This window comes from Lissotriton helveticus, chromosome 10 (assembly GCF_964261635.1).
Source record: "Lissotriton helveticus chromosome 10, aLisHel1.1, whole genome shotgun sequence".
NCBI lineage: Eukaryota > Metazoa > Chordata > Amphibia > Caudata > Salamandridae > Lissotriton > Lissotriton helveticus.
In genome coordinates this window covers 1,036,871,092-1,036,896,722 of record NC_136071.1, presented here as the reverse complement: position 1 = coordinate 1,036,896,722, position 25,631 = coordinate 1,036,871,092, and the positions used below count along the sequence as shown (strand labels likewise).

The window sequence follows — 25,631 nt, the reverse complement described above, 5'->3', positions numbered from 1 at the left end:
CAGTTGAGTGTCAAAGGACCTGGGTGTCGATCAGTAAGGAAAACAGTTGGTCCCAGACACACCTGAATATACTTCAATTATTAAGTATATTTATCAAATTCAGTACAAAATTTCCAAATACAAGCACATTCAACAAACAATTCAGTGGTTACCGGAGATCAATTGATTTGCAAACATCAATGTATTCTTTATATCCAAAACATGGAGAATATACATGGGACATGGTATGTTGCAAGGTTATTTCCAAAGAAGGGGAGAAAGGAGTGAGAAAAAAGTGCTCATGTGTGAAATAGCAAAAGAAACGTAAGAGTGTATCAAAGGATAATTACAAAGTACAAGTTAAAATATTCCAAAAGGAGGGATCCAACCAAAGTATGACTGATAAAGCTGGTACCCCTACAACGGTGGGCCCACCCCTAGTCACATTCACAATATCACTTTTAAATTTGTAGGGTGAGAGTTAATCTCTGATGGCAATGGTGGTGGGGGTGGATGTTGGCTGTAGGCCTCTGGGGGTATTTGTCGACGTTTCAACCCTAGTGCCAAAGGGTAAGTAGACTCCTCAGCTGCGGGTCTTCCTCAGGACAGGGAAATGGGGGGACCCGACCATGGTCGTGGTCTGATGGAAAGGAAGCAATCAAATGAGTCAAAATTCAATCAATGCAGTAGGAAAATCCACAGAGGACGAATCACCCCGGAATGCCAATGCGGTCCTGTGGCGAGAGCCCTTCTATCAAGTTGTTAAACTGGTAAACTGCTTGGCCGGAACCCCTGGGGGATGGGGGGTCGGCCACGCTGTTTGCTAGGGCCGGTTTTGCCCGATTTTGTCACAGGGGGCCGATATTGCCGGCCCCCAGTAACAAAAACGGCCACCTAGAGGCCCAAAAACGGCTCCCACTCTGGCGGCCCACCAGGGAAGCGCCCGGTGCCCGCTACTGCCAGTCCGGCCCTGATCATTCCTTCATGCTTAATGTGCTGCCCCACTAGGCGCACCCAGCTAAAGGTTCACGCTAGTGTATACAAGGGGAGCAGGGAGCTATAGCGCTGGTGGTGCCCGGTGCAACAATCTTTAGGCACCCCACCCCATGACTTCCTCCTCTGATTCCCCTCACTACCACTTTGCAAAAGTGCTGGCAAAGGCTGGCTTTACTAATCCACACCCCTGTCCTCATAAAATAGAGATCTGTTCTGTGCAGCAGGCATATTAACCCTTTGCAATACTTAATGTGAGTCAAAACCGCCACTAGACAATATGCCCATCTCTCTCTCTCTAGCAGGAACATTAATCACAAGAGTTATCTTGACATTCTAGCTGCTGCCTGAAAGCTAGATGCACAAGGAACTCCGCAGCAGGTGTTTTTAAATCCTACGTTATAGCTAAACACAGTGCCCTCCCCACCCCCCCTCCAGAGTTCAGTTACCCCCCTCCAGGTCAGCACCCAGTGGGGCTGCACCAGTAGCACCGCCCTAATGCCTGCCCTGCAGGGATGTGGACCGTCTACAGAATAACGACCTAGGAGATTTTGTGTCACTCCTACTGCTCTTTCAGTTGTTCACAGCAAATCTGACTAGTGCCTGCCCCAGCCCTCTCTGCCTGATGGACGTATGCCTGATATTTGATTGATATCACCCATCTCTACCGGCTATGAGAGAGGTACACCAGGCATAGGCCTCAGAATATCTAAGTCGTACTGATCGTTCATAGGCACCACCTACAAATGGCTCACCCTACTAGACCCCTATGAGCATGTCAGAGCCATCTCTGATATATAATAAAGTGACTTGCTGAAAAATCTCCAACTCCCTGAAAGTACAGTTTTCCCACTCTTTTCACTTTCCACCAAGCTCTCACTCGTTTTTTTTGAGTCCTGAAAGGGACTTGGTGTGGTTGGTGTATATTTTTTAATGTAATAAAAAAAAATCTATCCCCGCAAAATGTTTCTCCAACTCAGAAATGTAAAGCTATTTTGGCTCATCTATTTTGAAAAATATTTTTATATACTTCACTAATATAGGCAGAGGATCTGCAGCAAGCACAATACAAGCTTCCTTATATGAGTAATAAGTATTGTGCAGTTGACACCAGGTGGACTTCACCTAGGAGTCCGAGGAGAACTTGGCAACCCTTAGTCCACTGCCCAGCACGGGAGGTAGGCGTCTGGCTGGACCCAACCAAATCCAGAACAGAAGGACTGCATCTGACCCTTTAGCTGCATATTACTGAGTGAAGTCTGGCATATCACTTGTCACCTATCTGACTTGCCTCAAACTGAAGTAGCACAGATGACATTGAGCGGTCAGTACTAGTGATAGGTCCGTTTTGGGTGGTGACAGACCTGGTGTGCTGCAGTGGTAATGCCAATCGTGCTCAAGGGTGTGGTGAAACAGACCGCATGCACAGCGGTGGCTTCTCCACTGTGGTGGAGGAACGGAGGAACGTCACACCCCATCCCTCACCAGCACCCTCAAAAACTTGAAAAATAAAACAATAATAAAACGGGTTTTAAACCCACTTTATTATTGTTTTATTTTTCTTCTAAATGTGCCGAGTCTTGGGAGCAAGGCAACGGGGATGACAGACACTAAGGGGGAGTGGTAGGCACTGCCGTTAGAGTGCATGTGAGTTCAGCCGGCCGTCTCAGAACGCCCAAACCGACATGCGCACTGAAGGTGTCCCCAACCTGAGCAGAGTTGCCGGGTTGGAGACAGCAGGCACAGGCACCCAATTTCCCTGGTAGTGCAAATCGATGGCGCTCAGGCCTATCCTAATGCTGCTCTTATACTGCTGAGAGCAGTCAGGATTGCCCGCAGGGGATTCTGGGAGCCTGTCTGTAGAAGAGCAGAAGAGAGCAATGCAGCTGGCTTAAGGTACGGTAAGTTCTTCTTTTTTTTTAGAAGTCCATCTCCCCCCTCGATCCCCTCCGCCGCCTCGCCACCCAGCCCTGACACCTGCCACCAATGCGCACACACCGCGGAAGTGTAGATTGGAGCAATAGGCAAAGGAATGAACCACAGACTTGCAAGGCAGTGATGAAAGAAGGAAAGATACGTAGAGGCCCTGAGGGTGTAAAGAGCTTGCTAGGCTTATGGGAAGCTGGGACAGTTCAGAGAGGGAGCCAGTATCACAGGCATAATCTGGTAACAGGATGAGAACATGAAAGAGACTACCCTTGTCTCTTTCAGTAGTCTCTCGTCCATCTTGTGGTCTTGCTTAGGATTAGGAAGGAGAATGCGGTTGGTTGTGTCCCTTGGGAGTGATGTTCAATGTGGAGCATGGACCATTGACCTGTCCCCTTTTTTCGATGTAAGAAACGATGCTTACCAATTATTTTAAAATATCACATTTTTACCTGGAAAGAGGGACATATATAAGATCTTGGGCCACATGCATCAAACTGTGCATTTGCAATGCCTAAATTGTGATTTTTAAGAAATCGCAATTTAGGAATCGCAATTGCTTATGCATCTAGGAATCGCACAAATTAGCGATTCCTACACATTCCTTATTTGCGACACGCAAATTGCGATTCACAAATAAAGAATTGCTTCCCATTCATTCCTATGGGCCTAGAGGCCCGTAGGAATGAATGGGAAATGCATGTGCAATTTGCGAGTACGAAATAGGTACTCACAAATTGCGCCTGCAATTTCAAGGGTGCCAAAAGGACACCCTGAAATTGTAATTACAACACATGTTGCACACACACATGCCTCAAGGACATGTATGTGTACAACATAGAACTTTGAAAAATGCACTTTTGTGCATTTTCCAAAGTTTTCGCAAATTACCATCAACTTTAAATTGATGATAATTTGCGTTTCTTAATTGCGAAATCACAATTTCTTTGAGTTGTTGCATTGCAATTAGGGAATCACAAATTCTGATTCCCTAAATGCAATCGCAATTTAAGTAATCGCAATTTAACGATTACTTAAAAAGCGATTTTTGCATTTGGGATGATGCATCCCAAATGCAAAAATTGTGGTTGCAAGGGGGCAGATTCTGCGAATCTGTCCTTTCGCCACCGCGATTTACAATGATACATGTGGCCCTTTATGACTAGTGTGCTTTTGATGTAAGACCTGTCCCAGGTGAGATATCAATTGGCCAATTTAGAGATTGACAGAGTGAGTACAGTCATTCAGGGACACAGAGCTGTAATGCCCTTCCTCTCAGGGCCACTACTCCATTGGACCATCGGGGGAAGCTTTCCATTGACTGAACTAACAGAGGCTCTGCTTCAACACAAAGCTTACATTCTGCAAGTGAGGCAAGTGGAGCAAGGGACATATTTATGTAGAAGTCGTCAGCTTGCTGCACTGCGTGACAAGGAAAGATCAAGAATGTGCTGTATTTAACATAATATACCACATTCCTGCCTTTTCTCCAAGCTGGCGCACAATATGCTGCCTAGCACCAATGCAGGCCCTCTTGCACCATGGTGCAAAGGTGCCTGCATTGTAAGCATGATTGTTTTTGGTGCAGGAAGGGACACCTTACTGCACAAAAGCAATCCACTTGGGCATTTTCCTCTTTCTGAATGCAGCAGACATAGAAAGAGGAAAAGGAATGAAAGAGGAGAAATAGAGATATTTCTCCTCGTTACGCCTCCCCTGGGTTGCATTCCCAGTTCTACCAGTAATGGAAAATCTGGAAGTGCATCAAAATTAATGGGTATTGTGTGGGAACACCCACGCACCACTCATGGAACACCTCCCTGGGGCAGAGTAATGCAACACATAGATTTGCGCTGCTTTTCTCTGTATTTAATAAGCCACTCAGGGCCACACAAGGTGGCCTTCTGTGGTTTGATAAATCGCATGTTAGAGTTGCGTCACACCTGCACCCCATTGCATGATGCAAAAGCAACACAACCCTTACATAAATATGGCCCTAAGAGTTTAGTAGGCAGCATACGTAGTTGCTTTTACAGAAGAGTACCCTACCCACCAAACTCTAAATCATCCCCAAACTAATTAACAGGATAATCTTTGAAACTGACTTACGAGTAATTATTTTCCGAAAAAGTTATCGTATTTTAAATGTTTTTGTTGAGGTAAACAGAATCCCTGTGAGCAAATTTGTTGGTGTATGTTTATTGGGATTGCATGCAGGTTAATGATTAAACATACCAAATGACATGGATATAAAAGTAGAAAAGTAATTTTCTAAATTGTACAATACCCACCCCCATACTACATATACTGTGTAAACAAAGGCATCAGTGCAGCTTTAGAAATAAATTACACGTAGATTTAACACGATTCAAGCAAGATTGTATTAAAATTTGGAGAGTTGTATTGCATGAGGGACAAAAAATGGTGCAGCAATGTCTTTAGTATCTGACAACCCGTATGATGTCATCAGTGAATCAAAAATTCTTCTTCATGTGATGCTGAACATAGTCTAACAATATTCCTACAATTCTTTAGCGTTGTTCTGCATGAATGCCAAAAAATGGAACAGTGGTGAATTTACATGTTGCACACCAATGATGCCATCAGTGCCGTGTGTGCTATAAATGTCTTCTTCATATGATGATAAACACAGAACAAGGGTGACCAGGCAGAGTCTTGCTTGAGATTTGTACTAGAGGCACTTCTCTCAGTACCAATCTCTACACACAGCCAATAGCCCAAGTGGACATTTAGTAATAGGTGTAATTTTGCCAATTATGAAGAACAAGATCATACGATTTTGCCCGTTTTTATGTCTCTTTATTTGGTACTTGGGTTCCATGCAAAGCCAGGTCATATTATTTTGTGTCTGTGTTCCAAGCCACTTACACTCTTTCTCAATAACTCAATTCAATGGTTTTTGGCTCTGTGCTTTGATCAACTTAAGGGTCAATAGTAATTTACTGTGCAATAGGTAATAAATGCCGTCCTTTGTGTCAATGTGTCTCACATAGCCTCAACAGCACTGGTGCTAATGTTAGTAAGTCAGAGTTTTAAATTGTGATGTATAGGAAGAGTCTACGCTCTCCTTCATCACTTCTAAATCACTTTTGAAGCTCACCTCTACAGCATACCAATGCATTTTGAACCATCAAAAGGGTTCCTGAATGCATTCCAGGACTATTCCAATCTACAAGGAGGATGATAGACAAACTGCAGAACTTGACTCATAGCTTTGCTTAGTCCATGTAGCAAAAAATAGGTTTTCTGATCAAATGTGTGGGTCACTTGAACGCCTTTTGCATATACCTCCATGTGAGCTAGTAGCCATAAGACTGACTGTCAGTCTTTTCAATCAATCAATCAATCAATCAGGGGTTGTATAAAGTATGCTACTCACCTGTGAGTGTCCCAAAGGCGTGAGGGGGAACGGGGGGGGGGGCGGCTCAGTCGAACAGCAAGGTCTAGATGGCTTTCCTGAAGATGTGCAGGTTAGGGGAGCATCTGATGCTGACCAGGAGCTCGTTCCAGGTTTTGAATGCGATGTAGGAGAAGGCCCTTCCTCCTGTTTTGCTTCTGCGGATGCGGGCTGACTCTTTCGTTGAGGTATTTGGGACCAATGTTGTGGAGGGATTTGTAGGCATGGGTAAGAAGCTTGTAGGTTATTATCTTCTCAAGCACGAGCCAGTGTAGGTCTCGAAGGTGGTGAGTCATGCGCATGTGTTGCCGGGTCCAAAGGACGAGTCTGGCTGCGGCATTCTGGATGGTTTGGAGCTTGTGTAGGAGGATCTTGTTGATGCCGGCATTTCCGTAGTCCAGTCTGCTGGTTATGAGTGCGTGGGTGACAGTTTTTCTGTGTTCGGGGGGTATCCATTTGAAGGCCTTTCGGAGGATGCGGAGGCAGTTGAAACTGGTGAAGGCGACGGCGTTGATCTGGCAGGTCATGGTGAGAGAGGAGTCAAGGATGATGCCTAGGTTCCGAGCGGGTCTGTCAGAGGGGGAGGACTCCTGAGGGCGGAGGGCCACCATGTGTCTTCCAAGGCGGAGGTCGAGGGGCCTAGGATGAGGACCTCCGTTTTCTCAGTGTTGAGCTACAGGCAGCTGTCCTTCATCTAAGCTGTGACGTCCCTCATCCCTACCTCGAAGCTCAGACTGGTGTCCTTGGGGTCATTCGTGAGGGAGAGGATGAGTTGGGTGTCATCGTGGTAAGATACTATGTTGAGCGCATGCTGTCTGAAGAAGGTGGCGAGGGTGGCCATGTAGATGTTGAAGAGGGTGGGGCTGAGCGATGATCCCTGTGGTACCATGCAGCTGATCTCTGTGGGTTCGGAGATGAAAGGGAGTAGTCTGATCCTCTGGGTTCTTCCAGAGCGGAATGATTGAATCCAGTTGAGTGCGGTTCCTTGCATCCCTGCGTAATGCAGTCTGGCTGCGATGGTGTGGTGTGAGACGTGTCGAAGGCAGCGGAGAGGTCTAGTAGGATGAGGGCTGCGGTGTAGCCCCGGTCGAGTAGCATGCAGATGTCGGTGATTGCAGCGAGGAGGGCGGTCTCGGTGCTGTGGTTGCTGCAGAATCTGGATTGGGAGGCGTCCAGGCTGGAGGGCTCTTCGATGAATGCGGTCAGCTGGGCGTTCACGACTCTTTCGGCGATTTTGGCGGTGAAAGGGAGCAGAGAGATTGGCAGGTACTTCTGCAGGTCAGTAGGGTCGGCCGAGGGCTTCTTAAGGAGGGGCCTGACTTCTGCCTGTTTCCAGTTGTCAGGGAAGGTGCCCTAATGGAGGGAGGCATTGATGGTCCGTCCTAGTTCGGGGGCGATGGCGGTGGCAGCCATCTGGTAGATGTGAGGTGGGCAGGGATCCGTGGGGCCTCTAGACCGTGTTTCCATCATGGTCATGGTGGTGAGTTCCACCCTGGCAGGGGTCCAGGTGGTGAGTGTCAGCTGGAGGTCTGCGGAGGGGGGAGGGTGGTGAACAGTGTCTGGTGGCTGAAGTGGTCGTAGAGGGTCTTGATCTTCTGATGGAAGTAGGTGCTGAGCTTGTTGTAGAGCTCCTGGGATGCTGTGACGTCCATGGCTTCGCTGAGGGTTTGGTGAATTGCTGTATGAAGTTGAAGAGTTCTCTGGTGTTCGTTGTGTTGGTGTTAAGTTTGTTCTTGATGAAGGTCCGTTTGGTGTCTCTTAAGAGCTGGTGGTAGTCCTTCAGGGCGCTCCTATGGTTGTTGAGGTTTTCCGTGGTTGAATGTGGTCAGCTGGGCGTTCGCGACTCTTTCGGCGATTATGGAGGCGAAAGGGAGCAGAGAGATGGGCCAATAGTTCTTCAGGTCAGTAGGGTCGGCCGAGGGCTTCTTAAGGAGGGGCTTGACTTCTGCCTGTTTCCATTGTGAGGGAAGGTGCCGTATTGGAGGGAGGAATTGATGCTCCATCCTAGTTCGGGGGCGATGGCGGTGGCAGTCTTCTGGTAGATGTGAGGTGGGCAGGGATCCGTGGGGCCACCAGACCATGTTTTCATCATGGGCCTGGTGGTGAGTTCCACCATCGCGGGGGTCCAGGTGATGATGGTCGGCTGGAAGTCTGCGGAGGGGGGAGGGTGGTGAACAGCGTCTGGTGACTGAAGTGGTCATAGAGGGTCTTGATCTTCTGATGGAAGCAGGTGCTGAGCTAGTTGAAGAGCTCCTGGAATGGTGTGACGTCCATGGCTTCGCTGGGGGGTTTGGTGAATTGCTTTATGACGTTGAAGAGTTCTCTGGTGTTTGTTGTGTTGGAGTTGAGTTTGTTCTTGATGAAGGTCCGTTTGGTGTCTCTTAAGAGTTGGTGGTAGTCCTTCAGGGCGCTCCTATGGTTGTTGAGGTCTTCTGTGGTTCTCCGGCATCACCATATTTTCTCACGGCGACGGTGGGTGCGTCTGCTGACTTGGAGTTCGGTGGTGAACCATGCGACCTTAAGGGGCCGTTGTTTTGCAGGGTTTTGGAGGGAGGCAAGTTTGGAGATCCATCAATGGAGTTCTTTGGATGTGGAGTTGGCGTCGGAAGTGGCAGTGGGGGAGTCTAGGCGGATGTTGGAGTTGAGGTCCTCCTCTGTGATTTTGCTCCAGTTCCTTTGTGGCAGGTGTGGTGCCTGCTTGGGTGCGGAGGTGGTGTTGAAGGTGAAGTGTACGCAGTGGTGGTCGGTCCAAGGAGGCTGCATGGTGTGGCTGAAATGGACGTTTGATCTTCCTGCAAAGGGGGGGTCAAGGGTGTGTCCTGCTTTGTGCATGTCGACTAGCTGCTTCAGTCCAAGGTTGGAGAGGTTGTTGAGGAGGGTGGTAGAGTCGGGGTCATTGCGGTTGTCGAGGTGGAAATGAAGGTCTCCGAGTAGGATGTAGTCCATGGAGGTGATAGCATGGGGTTCGATGAGGTCGATGAAGGCTGTTGTGTCAGGGGAGCGGGGTCCCGGGGGTCTGTAGGCAAGGGTGCCACAGAGTGTGGTCCTGGGGGAGGTCTGGATCTGGAAGTGGAGGTGTTCTGTGTTGGAGTGGGGGTCACACGTGCTGGAGGTGGAGAGTCGGAGGGAGGTCTTGTGTGCGGTGGCAAGTCCTCCTGGGCGGTGTGGGCTGTCTTTCCTCTGGACCTTGTAACCGACGGAGATAGCAGTGGCGATGTCGGGACCGGAAGTGGCGTTGGTCCAGGTTTCCGTAAGGAAGGCGACGTCAGGCGTGAGGCTGTCAATCAGCTCCCAGATCTCTACAGCGTGTCTGTGGTGGGAGCAAACGTTGATGAGGATGCACATCAGGCCTTTGGAGTCCTGTGCGTCCCGAGTGCCTGCGGCGGACATGGGGGTCCTGAAGATGGTGAAGGAGCGATGGCAGGAGAAGGGTCCATCGGTGGTGGTCAGTGAGACATTCTGGCAGTCCAGGTGTCTTTCGGGTTTGAGAGCGAGGAGGGAGGCAGCGTCGTATTGGTGGGGCTCTGGGGAGCCAGGACTCCTAGTGCTGGCCGCGGTTGGGATGTGGACAGGCACAGACGGGCTTGCCTTGGTGCGCTTTTGGCGCGCCAGCTGCGTGCGTCTGCTGCGCACTACGGTCGGCATTTTGTAGGGGAGGGGAAGGATGCTCAGCTGGGAGGCAGGAAACGGGCGAGGGCAGGGGGAGGGGCGCCGGGGATCAGGGAGAAGGGAAACAATAAGGGGGAGAGAGGGGCAGTAGGAGGTTACGGTGGAAGTTTGGGTAGTAGAGGAACACAGGAGAGGACGGGGCAACAATGCACAATAGGGGGCAGGAGAAATACAATACACAGAGCACAATAATAAGCAAGGAGCACAACAAAAGATGGGCACGAAAAAAGCAGTAACACAGTTAAACAATCAAGCAGAGCACAATATTAGGCAGAAGGAGCACAACAAAGATCGGCACGAGAAAAGCAGTAATGCAGTTAAAACATTCACGCAGAGCACAATAATAGGTAGAAGGAGCACAACAAAGATGGGCACGAGAAAAGCAGTAATGGAGTTAAACAATCACGCAAAGCACAATACTAGGCAGAAGGGCATGATGGGCTGGCTAAACAATAACACAGGGAACAATAACGAAGAGGGCACGATGAAGCTGGCTAAACAATAATGCAGGGCACAATAACGCAGTCAACAGTTACCGCGATGCGGCAGGTGGGCAAGGGCAGCCTCGAGCACCCAAGCTTGGGGGCTCAGCGGCAGCGATGGAGCTGATGGAACTGCTGGGGTCAAGTCTTTTCTTCTTCCAAGGTTTATAGCATAAGAACCTTGGATTTGGTTAATGACAGCTGATCTAGAACTGCAAAGGGATTGTTGAGTTTGTTGTGTTACAGTACATGAGTGGGTGGAGACAGGAATTTTGACTTGCATTGCCCACATTCGGAATTACAAACTTGGCCAAATTTGTGTTTGCAAAATGTGTCATGCTTATCACATTGAGGTCCGACAATAACTCCTTTCTGGACAGCTGAATACTGACAAGAGGCAAAGGACTGTGTTGACATCAATTGTGTTAGCTAAACAACTGCACACTTACAGAATATACAGTACAAGTCTTTTAGTGCACTTTTCTAGACTTTATGTATTAAAGGGAGTTATTTGCACTAACCGGATGGCAGAGCTCTGCAGCCTGGTCCTTTTGAGGGCACGCAACTTTATCCAGTAATAGTGGAATGAGTTCTCGGGAATGGTTCTTGGCCAAATCAGAGGTGTTTTCCATTGTGAGTACCTGTAGAAGTTGCGCGAGATACCCTTGGCTGTGGGAGTGATTTCCACCCTCGCGTGGTCGCTCCCCCTGCGCATCCAGGAACACCCCCCAGAACACAATGCAGAGCACCAGTCCCCAAAATGGAGTCTTTCGGCGACAGCGCATTTCAGTCTCTTGTTGAGCAGGTTAGAGGGGTCTGTGGCGTGCAGGGTTCAGTTCAGACGTGCAACCTGAAAGAGTGGATTGTTAAGGAAAGCAGATTAATTGGAAGGTCTCAGCCTGTTTGGAAAGATGCATTAATTGGTTGACTAAGCTGATTTGCTGTGACAAGCTGCTTCTGAACAACAGGGGTTCTGTGGGGCTCATATTGTTTCAGGCATCAGAATCTGAAATAATGGCGACTTCAGATGCCAGGGCACCAGTGGAGATGCAGCTCTCCCTGGACCACTACTGAAAAATGACCGAGAAACAGTATATTTATGGACATGGCTCTGCTGAAACTAACACAATGTGGGTACGCGCCTTCAACATACAATGAAACTAATGCCACAATCACTTCGTAGGTCATGTACAACTTCACATTGTGAAGCACTTATCTCTTTAGTTAGGGCACTTTGGCTAAATATGTGCGCGCAGACCCGCAATTTATTTGTACGACTTGATGCAACTTTTTAAAGTTTTTTAACATGTATATTTATATCAAGTGCTGAGCCAAATGGCTCTTATTTAAACACATCAAACGTGCAACTTTCAACAAATTTCTTTTTTGCTTTTTTCTTTTGTCACTTCAATAGTTTTTTTCAGGTGCATTATATCTGCCCGTTCTTTATCAAATTGTCAAATGCTAAGCATATTCCTCCCGGACCTTGTTTTCTATCTAGCACACTTTTGAAGAATGAATTTTTCGTACGTACGTGTGTGCTTACCACCATTGCACATACTCTTTCTCCTTACATCGGCTGTCTCCGTGTGTTTTCGTTTTAAGAACTTAGAAAGCCTCAGTTATTCACTTGTTATTAGCATCCAGGGCTCACACGTTTTGAAATTCGGGCAGTTTGGAGAAATAGCGCTCCATAATGCCTTTACACACGTCGTCGCAGTTACAATCTAACACTTTCTCTGTACTCATTAGCACAGCCACACACACGAGCTCACTCTAGTTTGGGAACGTTCTGGTCTTACCGTCAGTTGAAATCGAAGGATGTTTTTTTGCAGAAGCCGCAGTACTCAGATGATGAAAGTGTGAAGTTTTTAAACTCCTCTCTGGTGCTCTGGAAACTTGAAGGGATTAGCCTCGCTGCATTAGCAAGTTCTCCGTTGCTATGGAGAGAGCTGTTATTAGGATCACAATGGGGGAAAGGGAAGAGAGGGCACGTCCTTCTTTGCTTTTATTGGTAGTAATTGCTCGAACTCAGCACGTCACTTCGAAACACGTATATGGCATTGAACACAATAATTGATGCACGTGGCACACATGTCTAGGATCATTTTAATAATTTAAGTAGATCGGGGCTAGTGTGAATATGCAGATAACATGGTAATGTTAATGCACCCTAATATTATTCAATGGTTGTTGAGAACCCAACATTATTTCATAGGCAGAATAAAAACAAACATATAGTGCTTTTGAGATCCTAAATGCTTTGTCTACTAAATCCCCCCAAATCTGTGCTATTTGTATAGAAATAAAAATGAATGCTCTTGTAAAAAGATATTCAGGGCCTCATTTATGAAAAGTGTTGCATCACTGCGTGAAAACAGCGATGCAACACTTTTCAGTGCTGCCTCACGGCGACAACATGGATGCGCCGTATTTACTGTACGGCACTCCATGTCGCAAGTATTTAAAGATATGTCAGTATTTCTGATGTATCTGTAGGCGCAGTAATGACTCGTTGTTGTACTGTGTCGCAAAAGTGACGCTACTCAAGCAATTGGTCATTACACCTGGGCAAGTCCTATGTTAAAGGCATCGGCGTCGGTCTTACGCCTGCTGTGAGGCAGGTGTAAGATTTTGACGCAGTGGTGTCCTACAATTGGCGTGCTTCTACAACCCTTTTTTATGGGGGAAGGCCCACCCTGCATACATTATATATGACGCAGGTATAATGTAGCACAGGCCTTTACAAAGTGATGCATCTGCTTAGAAACGTCACTTTGCAAATATGCACAACGTGGCACATTTTTTACGCCACCACAGCGTCACAAAAAATTATGGAACTGTGATGCAAAGGGCTCATAAGTAAGCCCCTCAATGAACATGAGTCCAAGAATGATTTTAGTGGTGTAACAGCTCGGGAATGTCCTGCTTAGAATGCTGAATCATTTGTTTCACCAACCTAACCAGCAAGGAGTAGCAAAGCCAATTTCTGGCTTGCTTTTTGAGGCCTAACTATAACATTAAAATGTCACCTGCAGTGATAAAATAAAACAAAATTGATCGCTTTCTGGGTACAATGCATCTGTGCATCAATGAGATGAAGAATTTTATATGTGATTATTCTGTGTATTTTTTTTATATATAGTCAGTACTCAATGCCAAGTGGAATGTTGCACCAAACACTCAATACAATGATGTGAAAGAGATTTACTCCAAAGGACAGACCATATCTATGTATAGTTTAAGCAATTAGCAGGACCACTGGAATTATGCAGGAATGGAGGACCAAATTATGTGGCAGGGTTGCCTAAAAATGTACAAGAAACGGCAAATTATGCAATGTCATGCTCCACCTCTTGTGATATTATTACTTCATAATTTTGTAATTTTTGAAAATGTTAACACTGTCTGGGCAAAGGTTTCATATCATTAGTACCAGTTTAACGCCCAAATACAGCAATAAACAATGGAAAGGTATCTAATCTACACCTTCCTTACCTAAAAGAAATCTGAGATCGGCTGATGCTTCTCTTGCATGCATTCCTAGAAATAAAGGAGTCCGTAGCTGAGGCCGCTCCTTCAGCTACTTGGCAGCCAAGATGTGGAATTCGCTTTCTCTTTGGCTTAGGCAAGACAAATTTGAAACATGTTTTTTTCAGATCAATTTAGATTAGGGTTCTTACATTTCTGCTCGGCATTGTAGGACTGAAACCCTAGCACTGGCATGCATCAGTTGACACAGCTTTGCGGTTTATAAGTCTCATTATTATTATTATCAGTCAACTTTTGCCTTGGGCCTTCCACTGTGTGGCTAAATGTGTTACTTTAATGTTAGTATCATTTGTTCCATTTGTTCCATTTCAATCAATGCATCAAACAGGATTTGTAGAGCATACTAATCACTTGTGAGGGTATCCAGGTGCTACGGCCAGGCTGCTAGGGGGCCAGTTCTTGAGTCCCCTTCAGAACTCCTGAAGGGGGGGCAAGCCCCAAAGGTGGATGGGGAGGCTGTTGAGGGACTTTGCGCACGGTAGGAGAAGGAACAGCCTTTAATGTTGCTGGGGCGAATGCAAGGGTGTGGGCGAGGAAGAGAGTGCAGGTGCCTAGTGGGTAGCTGAAAGCTCAGGCAGTGGTTGATGTATGCTGGTCCTTGGTTGTGTAAGAATCTTGAATTGGCATTTCTTGTGGATGGTGAGTCTGTGAACTTTTTTAAGGTGAGGGTTGATGTGGGTCCATGTGGTGAGGTCGAGGATGAATGTGGCCGCTGAGTTCTGTATGGTCTGAAGTCTCTTCAGGAGGTGTAAAGTGAAGCCAGTGTAAAGTGCATTGCCATAGTCCAGGCGGCTGGTAATGAGGGCTTGAGTGACGGTTCGTCTGGTGGAGACTGTGAACCATTTGAAGCTCTTTTGAAGCATGTAGAGGGCAAGGAAGCAGGCAGAGGGGACTGTGTTGATCTGGCTGTGTGAGTTTTCTGTCCAATATGATAGCGGGGTCCCAGGTCGGCGGGCCACCAGGAGTCATTCCCAAAGAACAGGACTTCTGTCTTGTCTGTGTTGAGCCTGAAGCAGTTGTCTTGCATCCAGTTGGTGACACTGGTCATTAAGAGGTGGAAATTGGCCTTGGTGGTGACGGGGTCTTCAGCTAGCGAGAGGGTGCGCTGGGTGTCATCTGAGTAGGAGATGATGTTCAGGCTGTGGTTTCTGATGATGTTGGCCGGGGGGGTCATGTTGGTGTTGAAAAGGGTGGGGTTGAGGAATGTGCCTTGAGGGACGCTGCAGATAATGCTCCTGGGCTTTGACGTGAAGGGAGGGAGGAGGACCCTCTGAGTTCTTCCAGAGAAGAAGGATATGATCTATTTAAGGACATCATCTTGGAGGCCGATCTGATGAAGCCCCATGATCAGAGTGTGGTGAGAGAAAGTGTTGAATGCTGCCAAGAGGTCGAGGAAGATCACGGCGGCTGACCTACCCGGTCAAGGAGCAATCTGAGCATTTTTGGTGCTGTGGTTAAAGTGAAATCCAGATTGGGATGCGTCCAGAAGATCGTTGTTTTCTAGGTATTCTGTGAGTTTCTGGTTGATGGCCTTTTCGAGGACTTTGGCAGGAAAGGGGAGCAGGGAGATCTGTCTGTAAATTTTGAGCTCATTGGGTTCAGTGAAGATTTTCTTGAGAAGGCGATTGATCTCAGCATGTTTCCACTCCTCCGAGTAGGTGGCTGAGGTGATGGATGTGTTGAGGATGTCTGTGAACTTGCTGCTGATGGTACTGTTGCAGAGGTTGAACTTGTGGTGTGAGCATGGGTCCATGGGAGATCCAGAGTGAAGGGAGTCTGTTAGAAATGGTGGTCTCTAGTTGGCAGAGGTAGGTACCTTTGTCCAAATAGGGACACTTGCTTCTAGTTAGGGTAAGGGGGGTACACACTCTAGATAACCCCTGCTTACCCCCTTGGTAGCGTGGCACAAGCACACAGGCTTATCCCAAAGGCAATGTGTAAATTATTTGTACCAACACTCACAGTAACACAGTGAAACACCACAAATGAACACCACACCAGTTTAGAAACATAAAATATCTTTATCTAAACTTGACAAGACCAAAACGACAAAAATCCAACATACAGATATTCAAGAATGTCTTTAAAAAGGATGTTGCAAAAATAAGTTTGTAGAACTCAAATAGCACTAACTGGGGTTATCACAATGTCAGGACAGCACAAAATCCAAAGTACGGCGCCGCCCGCGAGGATCGCGACATCAGGCACAGAGTCACATAGATCCCCAAAGAAACAGTACCTTGAAAACGATGACAATGACGATGCACGGCGTCGAAGATGGCCATTGTCGGCTCCGGTGATGAACTTGATGGCAAGTTTCTGGAGTCACTCTCTGCAGTTTCGGCGCTGCGATAACAAGATGCAGGCGCTGGCGAAGACGGAGTCGATGCGAGCGCTGGCATCGGGTCTGGCCGATCACGGCCAGCGTCGGCGGGTGTTGTAGGAGGTCGGAGCTACGGAGCAGGCCAGGAGCTGCATCGTTCACTTCACGAGCGGCTCCCTGGGCCTCGGTGCAAGTCGTGGTGTCACAGTGGCTGCGTTGACGGTGTAAGAAACAGGATTTCTTCCTTATTTTGAGTTTCTTCCAGCTCCCTACAGCAAAAACAATCTCTAGAGGCCCAACACAGTTACAGGCACCTCCTCCCAGCAAGGAAGTTCAGGGGAGCTGGGGGTGAAGTCCTTCTGTTCCTGGGACATCAAAACAGGAGACAAGCTCTTCTTGAATCCCTGGGACTTTCTTCAGTCAGGGACACAGCACACAGCAAAGTCCTTCTTCAAGCAGGGGACACATCACACAGCAAAGTCCTTCTGCTTTCTTTGGCAGAAACAGCAAGTGCAGGCCAACCCCAGACACACATCAAGGGCAGTCATTCTCCTCAGTTTCTTCAGCTCTTCTCCTCAGCAAAGGTTCCTCTTGATTCCAGCAATAGTCTGAAGTTCAGGGGTTTTAGGTCTAATACTTATACCCCAAAATGTCTTTGTTCTCTTAGTGCAAGGGGCTCTGAGCCCAGTTCAAAGCAGTTCTGGGGGCACTCTGCCAGTGCACAACAAACATCCTTTGTCAGTGTGGGCCTTGGTCCCATACACACTAGAGGGGAGCGGAGACAGCATTGTGGAAGGCAGGCACAGCCCTATTCAGGTACAGGTGCTACTCCTCCCACCACTCCAAATGCAGATCAGACCTATTCAGCCTAGTGCTGACTCATCCACACTCCCGGAGCCACTGCAACTCCCCAGCCTCTGTCACTCCAAAGACAGCCAGACAGTCAATACACAAACAGGCATAGGCACACAGAAAGATTGAACAAGAAAATAGCCACTTTCTAAAAGTGGTATTTTCAAACGCACAATTTAAAAACCATCTATAGTAAAAGATGTGTTATCAAATTCTGAGTTCAGGGGTACTAAACTCAATTTTTCTATCTTATCCCTATGGGAAGATATGCTTGTAAACTGTTACAAAGCATTCCCCATTCTGTCCTAAGGGCAAGATAGCCTTTTAATAGTGAAAAACAAAATTGGCAGTATTTCACTATCAGGCCATTTTACACACACCAGTACATGTCCCACCTTTCACATACACAGCACCCTGCCCAGGTGGGAACCTTGGACCTACCACAGGGGTGTCCTATGTGTAAGTAAATGGAAGGGTAAGGCCAGGCAAGTGGGTGCACTTGACAAGTCAACATGGCAGTTACCAAACTGCTCACTGGCACTACGGTGGCAGGCCTGAGACCTCTTTTCAGGGCTACTCATGTGTGTGGCACAATCAGTGCTGCAAGCCCACTAGTAGCATTTGATTTACCAGCCCTGGCACACTCAGTGCACTTTACTAGGGACCTACAGATAAATCAAATATGCCAATCATAAATAACCAATCACAATAACAATTTACACAGAGACTATTTGCACTTTAGAACTGAGCAGCAGTGGTATAGTGCCCAGAGTACTAAAGCCAAGAACCACAGGCCAGGGAAAAAAATAGGAGGAAGAAGCAAAACGTTTGGGGTAACCCTGCAAAAAGTGCCATTTCCAACAGAGTGCATGATGTTCTGAGTGGTGAGCTGGTTCTAGATTGTGACTTGTGATCCTGTTGTCGGCCGGGGTGTCTGTGAGGTCTAGAAGGCTGAGGATGTCGGTGGCGCAAAAAAGGTTTTAAAGTTCCTGTAGAAGGTGGATATTTTGTGGTGGGAGAGTTCAGCTAGGTAGTCACAGAGTTCTTGGGAGGGGGTGAAGACGTTTTCGGTCACTGAGGGGCTGGATATCTCCTTGGTTATGCTGAAGAATTTGTTGCTGCAGTTGTAGCCAGCTCTGATGTGGCATTCTTTCTGTTGATCTTCAGGAGTCTGTGGTACCAGCTGAGGAATGTCTCGAAAGTGGTCAGATCGGTGGGCTCCTTGGTTGTAGACCATCTCCTTTCCAGTTGTTTGTAGTTGTGTTTCCAGGTCCTTAATTCGATGTGTACCAACCAGCTTGTTTGGATGATCCGTTGGATTTGGAGGGTTTGCTGGCGTCGATTCTGGCTGTGCAGATGGTGATCCAAGTGCTGAAGTTTTTGACAGCTTTTTCGATGTTTGAGGAGGTGTCGGGGAAGGAGTTGAGGACTCCTGTCCATTGGCTCTGTTCCAGCTGTGGTGAGAGGTGCTGACCGGTCTGGTGGCTTGGTTGGAGGCGGCTGTTTAGATTAAGTGGACGATTGCGTGGTCTGTCCAAGTAAGGTTGGTGGTGTGACTGACTTTGACTCTGTTGCTGGTGGTGGTGATAGGATCTAGTGTGTACTGAAATGTGTGTGAGGTGTGAGGTCTGTGACTATCTGAGTGAGGCTGATGTTGTTCATGCTGTGCATGCAGGTTGATGGTGTTGACGTTGTTGGGGGTCACTGAGGTGGAAATTGTGGTCTCTGAGGAAAATGTGGTGTTTGGTGTCAATGGCTTAGGGGGGGCGATGAATTTGAAGATGGTGTCGCAGACGCAAGGGCAGGGTCCTTGAGGTCTGTAGACGAGGGTGCCTCTGATGATGGTTTTGCTGTCTATTCTGATCTGGAAGTTGAGGTGTTCCATGATTGTGGTGTTGTCATTCATAGTGGTGGTGCAGTGGATGGATTCCTTGTGGATGATGGTGATTTCACTTCTGTGTTTGTTGATGCGGTCCCAGTGAACAATCTTGTAGCTGAGGGGCATGGCCATGGAAATGTCATGTGCAGAGTCAGAGCTGAGCCAGGGCTTGCGAAGGAAGACGATGTTGGGGGTGAGGGCGGTGATGGTGTCCCATGTCTCGGTTATTTGTTTGCAGAGTGATCAGGCTTTGAGCAGAAGATAATAGAGTTATTTGGGTGCATTCAAATTGGGTGAGGTGGTGGCTGCGGATAATGCGTGTGTGTCGATTCTGCTTGAGAACTGCCAGGAGCAGCAGATGAAGGGTCCGACTGGGAAGTGTGGAGCGGCAGCAGTTCTTGTTGCGGGGCTGGAATTCAGGGCTGTGAGCCTGGTCCCAGAGTATCATTGTATGGCGGGAGATCCAGGGTTTCTTGTACTGAGCACTGTCCAAGTGCGATGGGTGCAGATGGGCTGCCTTTGGCGCACCTTTGGCATGCCAGTGGTGTGCCCCCTGCACACGGCTGAGCTACAGCCTCCACCTAGTAGCTCCTGGGAGAGGCACTGGGGAGGCGGGAGGAAGCAGGTGGCTGGAAGTGAGTGGCTGGAAGCAGGAATGGCACTGATCAAGCATAAGGATGGGGCCTATTGGCACACTTAATCGTGTGCACATTGTAACATTGTCCTTTCCTAGTTCAAGCTTTAGACTGCAGTGAAGTCAGCTACTTCTTCTGCCCCTTGAGGACTCAGGTACTTGCACCGTGGTGCATGTGTGTTTCTGCTTGATATGGGGTTGCAGATTTATTATACAATGCTTGTGTCATTTTCTTTTCTCTGTTTAGACTCTAAACACGTCCAACGCACATTGACCTGTGTGATTGTTATCAGAATATTCACGGTTCACATTCAGTAAGATACTTCTACCCGTATACTCTTGAGTGGGATGGGGACACTAGGGGGCATATTATCAAGGACCGGTGTTAAAATTATCGCCGTTTTATCGGCAGGAAACTGCTGATAAAACGGCGATAATGGGCTTGATAATACGCCTTTGTTAATTCCCATAGAAGCCCATGTTAACACCAAAACATGGGCTTCTATGGGAATTAACAAGGGCGTATTATCAAGCCCATTATCGCCGTTTTATCGTCAATTTCCTACCGATAAAACGGCGATAATTTTTACACCGGTCCTTGATAATATGCCATGTACGTGCGGTTAACAGGTGTCGCACTTGTCAGTTTTTTTCTTTTACACGTGACATGAAGTGCAAGTGTCTGAGCACGGATTTACAGAGTATGAAGGACCTGTTTCCACTGGGATTTTAACCCCGCAGAAGCATCTTAAAAATAAACCAGAAATTAAGCCCCAGGCCTGACTTGATTTCGAGACACTTGACTCCACCCATCACCTCACACACACTCCCCTCAACAGAAGCATCATTAAGGTAGAAGAAAGCCGCAGTAGGGGCAGGTATTCCCTACAAAACAGACTTTTGGGCTTAGAAACCTAACTTTAGAGCAATGAAATAGCCCATTTGCTGCTGATATCCTTGTGCAGCCCACATGTATGAAACCGGAGCGGTGCAACAAAGGCACTCATCTTTCCGAAGTCGATAAAATGTGCATCGCTGTGTAGTTCAATAGCGCCTACGAATCACTGCGCTGTGAAGCCGGAAGGCCGTGGCAGAAAACACTTTATAAAACATGTTATGTTCAGTCCCCTGTAGTACTTCACATCAGCTAGTTGCAAAACGGTATGCAGAAAAAATATCGATATTTAAATATCGATATACAATTATATCGAAGTTTAAATATCGATGTGACAAAATATAGAAGGTAAGTAATATCGATAAATTAAAATAACGACATTAGTAATATCTAAGTTTTAAATATCGATGTCAGTAATATCGATGTTAATAATTTCAATATTACTAATATCGATTTTTAAAATATTTTTGTGTATATTTTTATGTATTTATTATGTATTTAATTTATTTTTATGTAATGTAATTAAATTGTGTATTTTAGTACTGTAGCAGGTTGTGGGTTTATAGGGGAATAGGGTGGGAAGTAATTTCATTATGTTACATTAATTATTAATTAGTCGGAATTATAAATTAATATTTATTAATTGGTAATTATTTATAATTAATTGGTAATTAATTTTAATTAATTGATTGATTGATAAATATGTTCTGTAGTGGGTTGTGGGTTTATAGGGGAATAGGGTTGGAAGTAATTTAATTATGTTACATTAATTATTAATTAGTAGGAATTATAAATTAATATTTATTAATTGGTAATTATGTATAATTAATTGGTAATTAATTTTAATTAATTGATTAATTGATAGATATGTTCTGTAGTGGGTTGTGGGTTTATAGGGGAATAGGGTGGGAAGTAATTTAATTATGTTACATTAATTATTAATTATTAGGAATTATAAATTAATATTTATTAATTGGTAAATATTTTTAATTGATTGCTAAAAATAAATTAATTAATTGATTAATTGATAATTATGTTTTGTAGTGGGTTGTGGGTTTATAGGGGAATAGGGTGGGAAATAATTTAAATGTAATTAAGTAATAATGTTCTTTAATTAATTGTTTGGTTAATTATCTAACTTTTAATTAATTATTAAATGTTAATTACATATTATGAAATGGTATTTTTAATAATTTGTTAAATTACATATATTTGGTTCACATGTTTTTAATAATTATGTATTGGTATTTGTAAATGGTTTATATTTATTTAAAAGTTAATATTTTTATTATTTAAAATAAAACATTTATTTATAAGTATGTTATTTTTACCCCTACGCTATCCAACATTTTCCCTAATGTTGCACTCTCTGGATTGGGAATAGTAATTTTTACCCCTACGCTATCCAACACTTTCCCTACTGTTGTACTCTCTGGAGTTGGAATAGTAATTTTTACCTCTACGCTATCCAACACTTTCCCTACTGTTGCGCTCTCTGGAGTTGGAATAGTAATTGTTACCCCTACGCTATCCAACTCTTTCCCTACTGTTGCTCTCTCTGGAGAGGGAATAGTAATTGTTACCCCTACGCTATCCAACTCTTTCCCTACTGTTGCACTCTCTGGAGTGGGAATAGTCATTTTTACCCCTACGCTATCCAACTTTTTCTCTACTGTTGCACTCTCTGGAGTGGGAATAGTAATTTTTACAACTACGCTATCCAACACTTTCCCTACTGTTGCATTCTCTGGAGTTGGAATAGTAATTTTTACCCCTACGCTATCCAACACTTTCCCTACTGTTGCACTATCTGGAGTGGGAATAGTAATTTTTACCCCTACTCTATCCAACACTTTCCCTACTGTTGCGCTCTCTGGAGTGGGAATAGTAATTTTTACAACTACGCTATCCAACACTTTCCCTACTGTTGCACTCTCTGGAGTGGGAATAGTAATTTTTACCTCTACGCTATCCAACACTTTCCCTACTGTTGCGTTCTCTGGAGTTGGAATAGTAATTTTTACCCCTACGCTATCCAACACTTTCCCTACTGTTGCACTCTCTGGAGTGGGAATAGTAATTTTTACCTCTACGCTATCCAACTTTTTCCCTACTGTTGCACCCACTGGAGTGGGAATAGTAATTTTTACCTCTACGCTATCCAATGCTTTCCCTACTGTTGCACTCACTGGAGTGGGAATAGTAATTTTTACCCCTACGCTATCCAACACTTTCCCTACTGTTGCACTCACTGGAGTGGGAATAGTAATTTTAACCCCTACGGTATCAAACGCTTTCCCTAATTTTGCACTGTCTGGAGTGGGAATAGTAATTTTTACCCCTACGCTATCCAACACTTTCCCTACTGTTGCGCTCTTTGGAGTTGGAATAGTAATTTTTACCCCTACGCTATCCAACACTTTCCCTACTATTGCACTCTTTGGAGTGGGAATAGTAATTTTTACCCGTACGCTATCCAAAGTTTACTTAATTTTTGTAATTAGTTTTACATTATTAATAATTGTTATTTATATTATTAATTTATGTATATAAATGTATTTGTAATTTATTATATTTTAATTTATTTATAAGTTATTAAAATAAATATTTTAGAGTTAAAATTAATTAAGTATATACTATGTATTATATTTATATTATTATTAGTTTTTATTACATCATTTATTACTTTTAAATATTATAATATATTTTTAACTATGTTTATTGTATTTATAAGTATTATTTTGTTAATATTACATTTTATTTACATTTAAAAAAAGGATATTTTCTAAAAAACGATATTTTTGACATCAATATATTTGTTTCGATATTTTTGTACTTACCTTTTTAGAGATAGGATCCCGATATTATTGTCCTCGATATTTTTGTTGCGATATTTTTGTACCTCGATATTTTTGTGGTCGATATTATGTCATACAATCTTGCAAAACACCAGGTCAACCTGACATTAAATCGGCCAATTGCAAGGGGGGTGGAATGAACTCATGGAGTAGGTCAAAAGGAACTGCAGTCAGAAACACGTCACAGCGAAGCCACAGTACTTGGGGTGGAATTAAACTAGAGGGTAGCTCAAAGGGTACAGTGGCTCCTACAGGAAGCTTCTGAGTTTTAACTGCTGAAGAGAAGAGCCTGCTAAATTACAGTCCTGAGTTAGGGAGAAGTATATCACCCACAGTAAATGTGGAAAAAATAATTCAGTTTTAGCTTTTCTTAGCACTTAGTTTGCTCATCACACGTGTGAGTAGTACGCCCAGTTGTTGTGTCCACTGTATTCTGGTACTCTTTTTTTAAGCCAGAAAGTTGGTTCAGTGAGTTGAACGTCCGTCGCTGAAACGTGCGGTGATGCGAGAGTAACTAGGATCTCTTACATTGGATAGCAATAACACATGGTATTGACAGGTATTTGGAAAATGCACATGTGGATCCACCAAATAAAAATGAGTTATTATTAGTTCAATTGTTGTTGTTTTTTTAAAGCAAAATCATAACTACAAGTCCTGGATGCAAAAAAAGTGGAATTAAGTGCCTATGTGGATGCCACGTTTTCCAGCTGCACCTGCTGCATAAACAGCAGATTTCACAAAAAATCACAACGTTTCTAGGTCAAGCATAATAAAAGTCACTGAAGAGACCGCTTAGCTCCACACAGTGACGGACAGATGCCGTGCAAAGGTTAATGGGATACCTTTCAGTTGTGGATCACTAATTGCACGAGGTAAACTGGAGTTCGTGTTTTAAACTTTGCCCAAACAGGACCCAGAGCTGTTGAAATGATAAAAGAACAATATAATACTGCTTCAGAGTGTGCCGTTATCCCTCATAATTTGCATTTTTGTTGTCCGATATTTCTATTAATCTAGCTGCATACTTCGGTCTTCCATTGTCACATAATTCCAGTGGCTCTGGCGTAGATCTTGGTTCAGGACTCACGATATACCAGCCCATAAGTAGGGCACATAATGCTATTCCAGCTCTAAACCCTTCCTGATATGTTTACCATGTTAAAGGCTACATATAGGTTTTCCCTCATCCACCTATCTGGTTAATTGACCTGGTTCAAATTCCATCCACACTGTACTGACGTAAGACACGGTCTAGTGTCTCAGTTCCAGTGTAACCATACGCCTAACACCCACTCACCACCAGGCGTCACGGGTCATGTGACACTGGGCAATAAAGGGGCCGAGCGCACGTGCTCTGGGCCCATTACCTATCTCCATACCACTGTGTCGGTGTCTAATTGCGTGACTGCAGGTGTATGCATGATGAGGGCCTAGAGCCCCCCACCCCAATCACCACAATGGCGACGAGGCGGAGCTGTGCCCAGCGTGCCACAGCCAAATGAAAAACATCGTGCGGAAAGAGGAGAGAGCTGCTGGGTGACGTCGCGCCCCCCCACCCCCGCAGAATCGGCGCCGGCCGCCGAGAGGCCCGCGGGGCTTGTGCCTTGCCCCGGGCCCAGATGTCCATGAAGAGGTGACCGGGAGTCCATCCTGCACCTCTCACGCTTACCAGGAGAGAGTGGACTGACCGGAGCCCACCCGCGTCGGCCGCGACGGCAACAGCTGTGAGGCGACCTCTGCGGAGCCGACCCGCGCTGATGACAAGGCCCGTGGGCCGGAGGTGAGCCCAAGCGCAAGGAAATGCCTGGGGGTCCGCGCAAGCATGGGGCGACCCCCCTCCTAATGTGATAAATCAAGCGGAGCCCACCCGCATAGTGATGCAACCTGGCCAGGTGCGATGAGACCAAGAATGGACAAAGGATGAAGCAGGGCCAGCGGAGCCCACCCGCGGCCTGCCTGAAGCGCCCCCCTGTCCCCCGCCGCGTAGCGAGTGACTGAGGCTGCCACTGTGAGGGGGTGAATGAACTTATGAGCGATGCGCCCGCAGCGTGTGAGGAGCTGCCGTGCACTGGCCACACAAGTGGAGCCCACCCGCGGAGAAAAGGAACTCACCCGACAGGAAGCAAGACTGCGGAGCAAGCACGGCTACAGCCCCCCCCCCCTCCCTC

General features: G+C 45.9%; 1 protein-coding gene across 1 annotated transcript in view; it reads right to left on the bottom strand.

Moving 5' to 3' along the window:
• SLC39A12 (solute carrier family 39 member 12) overlaps positions 1-12,340 on the bottom strand; it is a 402,419-nt gene extending 390,079 nt beyond the window's left edge. The window contains exons 1-2 of the mRNA XM_078664420.1: positions 12,270-12,340; positions 10,989-11,317 (exon numbers count right to left, since the gene is read on the bottom strand). Of these exons, the coding sequence (XP_078520546.1) occupies positions 10,989-11,252 (264 nt within the window). The 5' untranslated portion in view covers positions 11,253-11,317; positions 12,270-12,340. The remainder of the gene's footprint in view (positions 1-10,988; positions 11,318-12,269) is intronic.
• Positions 12,341-25,631: the final 13,291 nt, after the last annotated feature.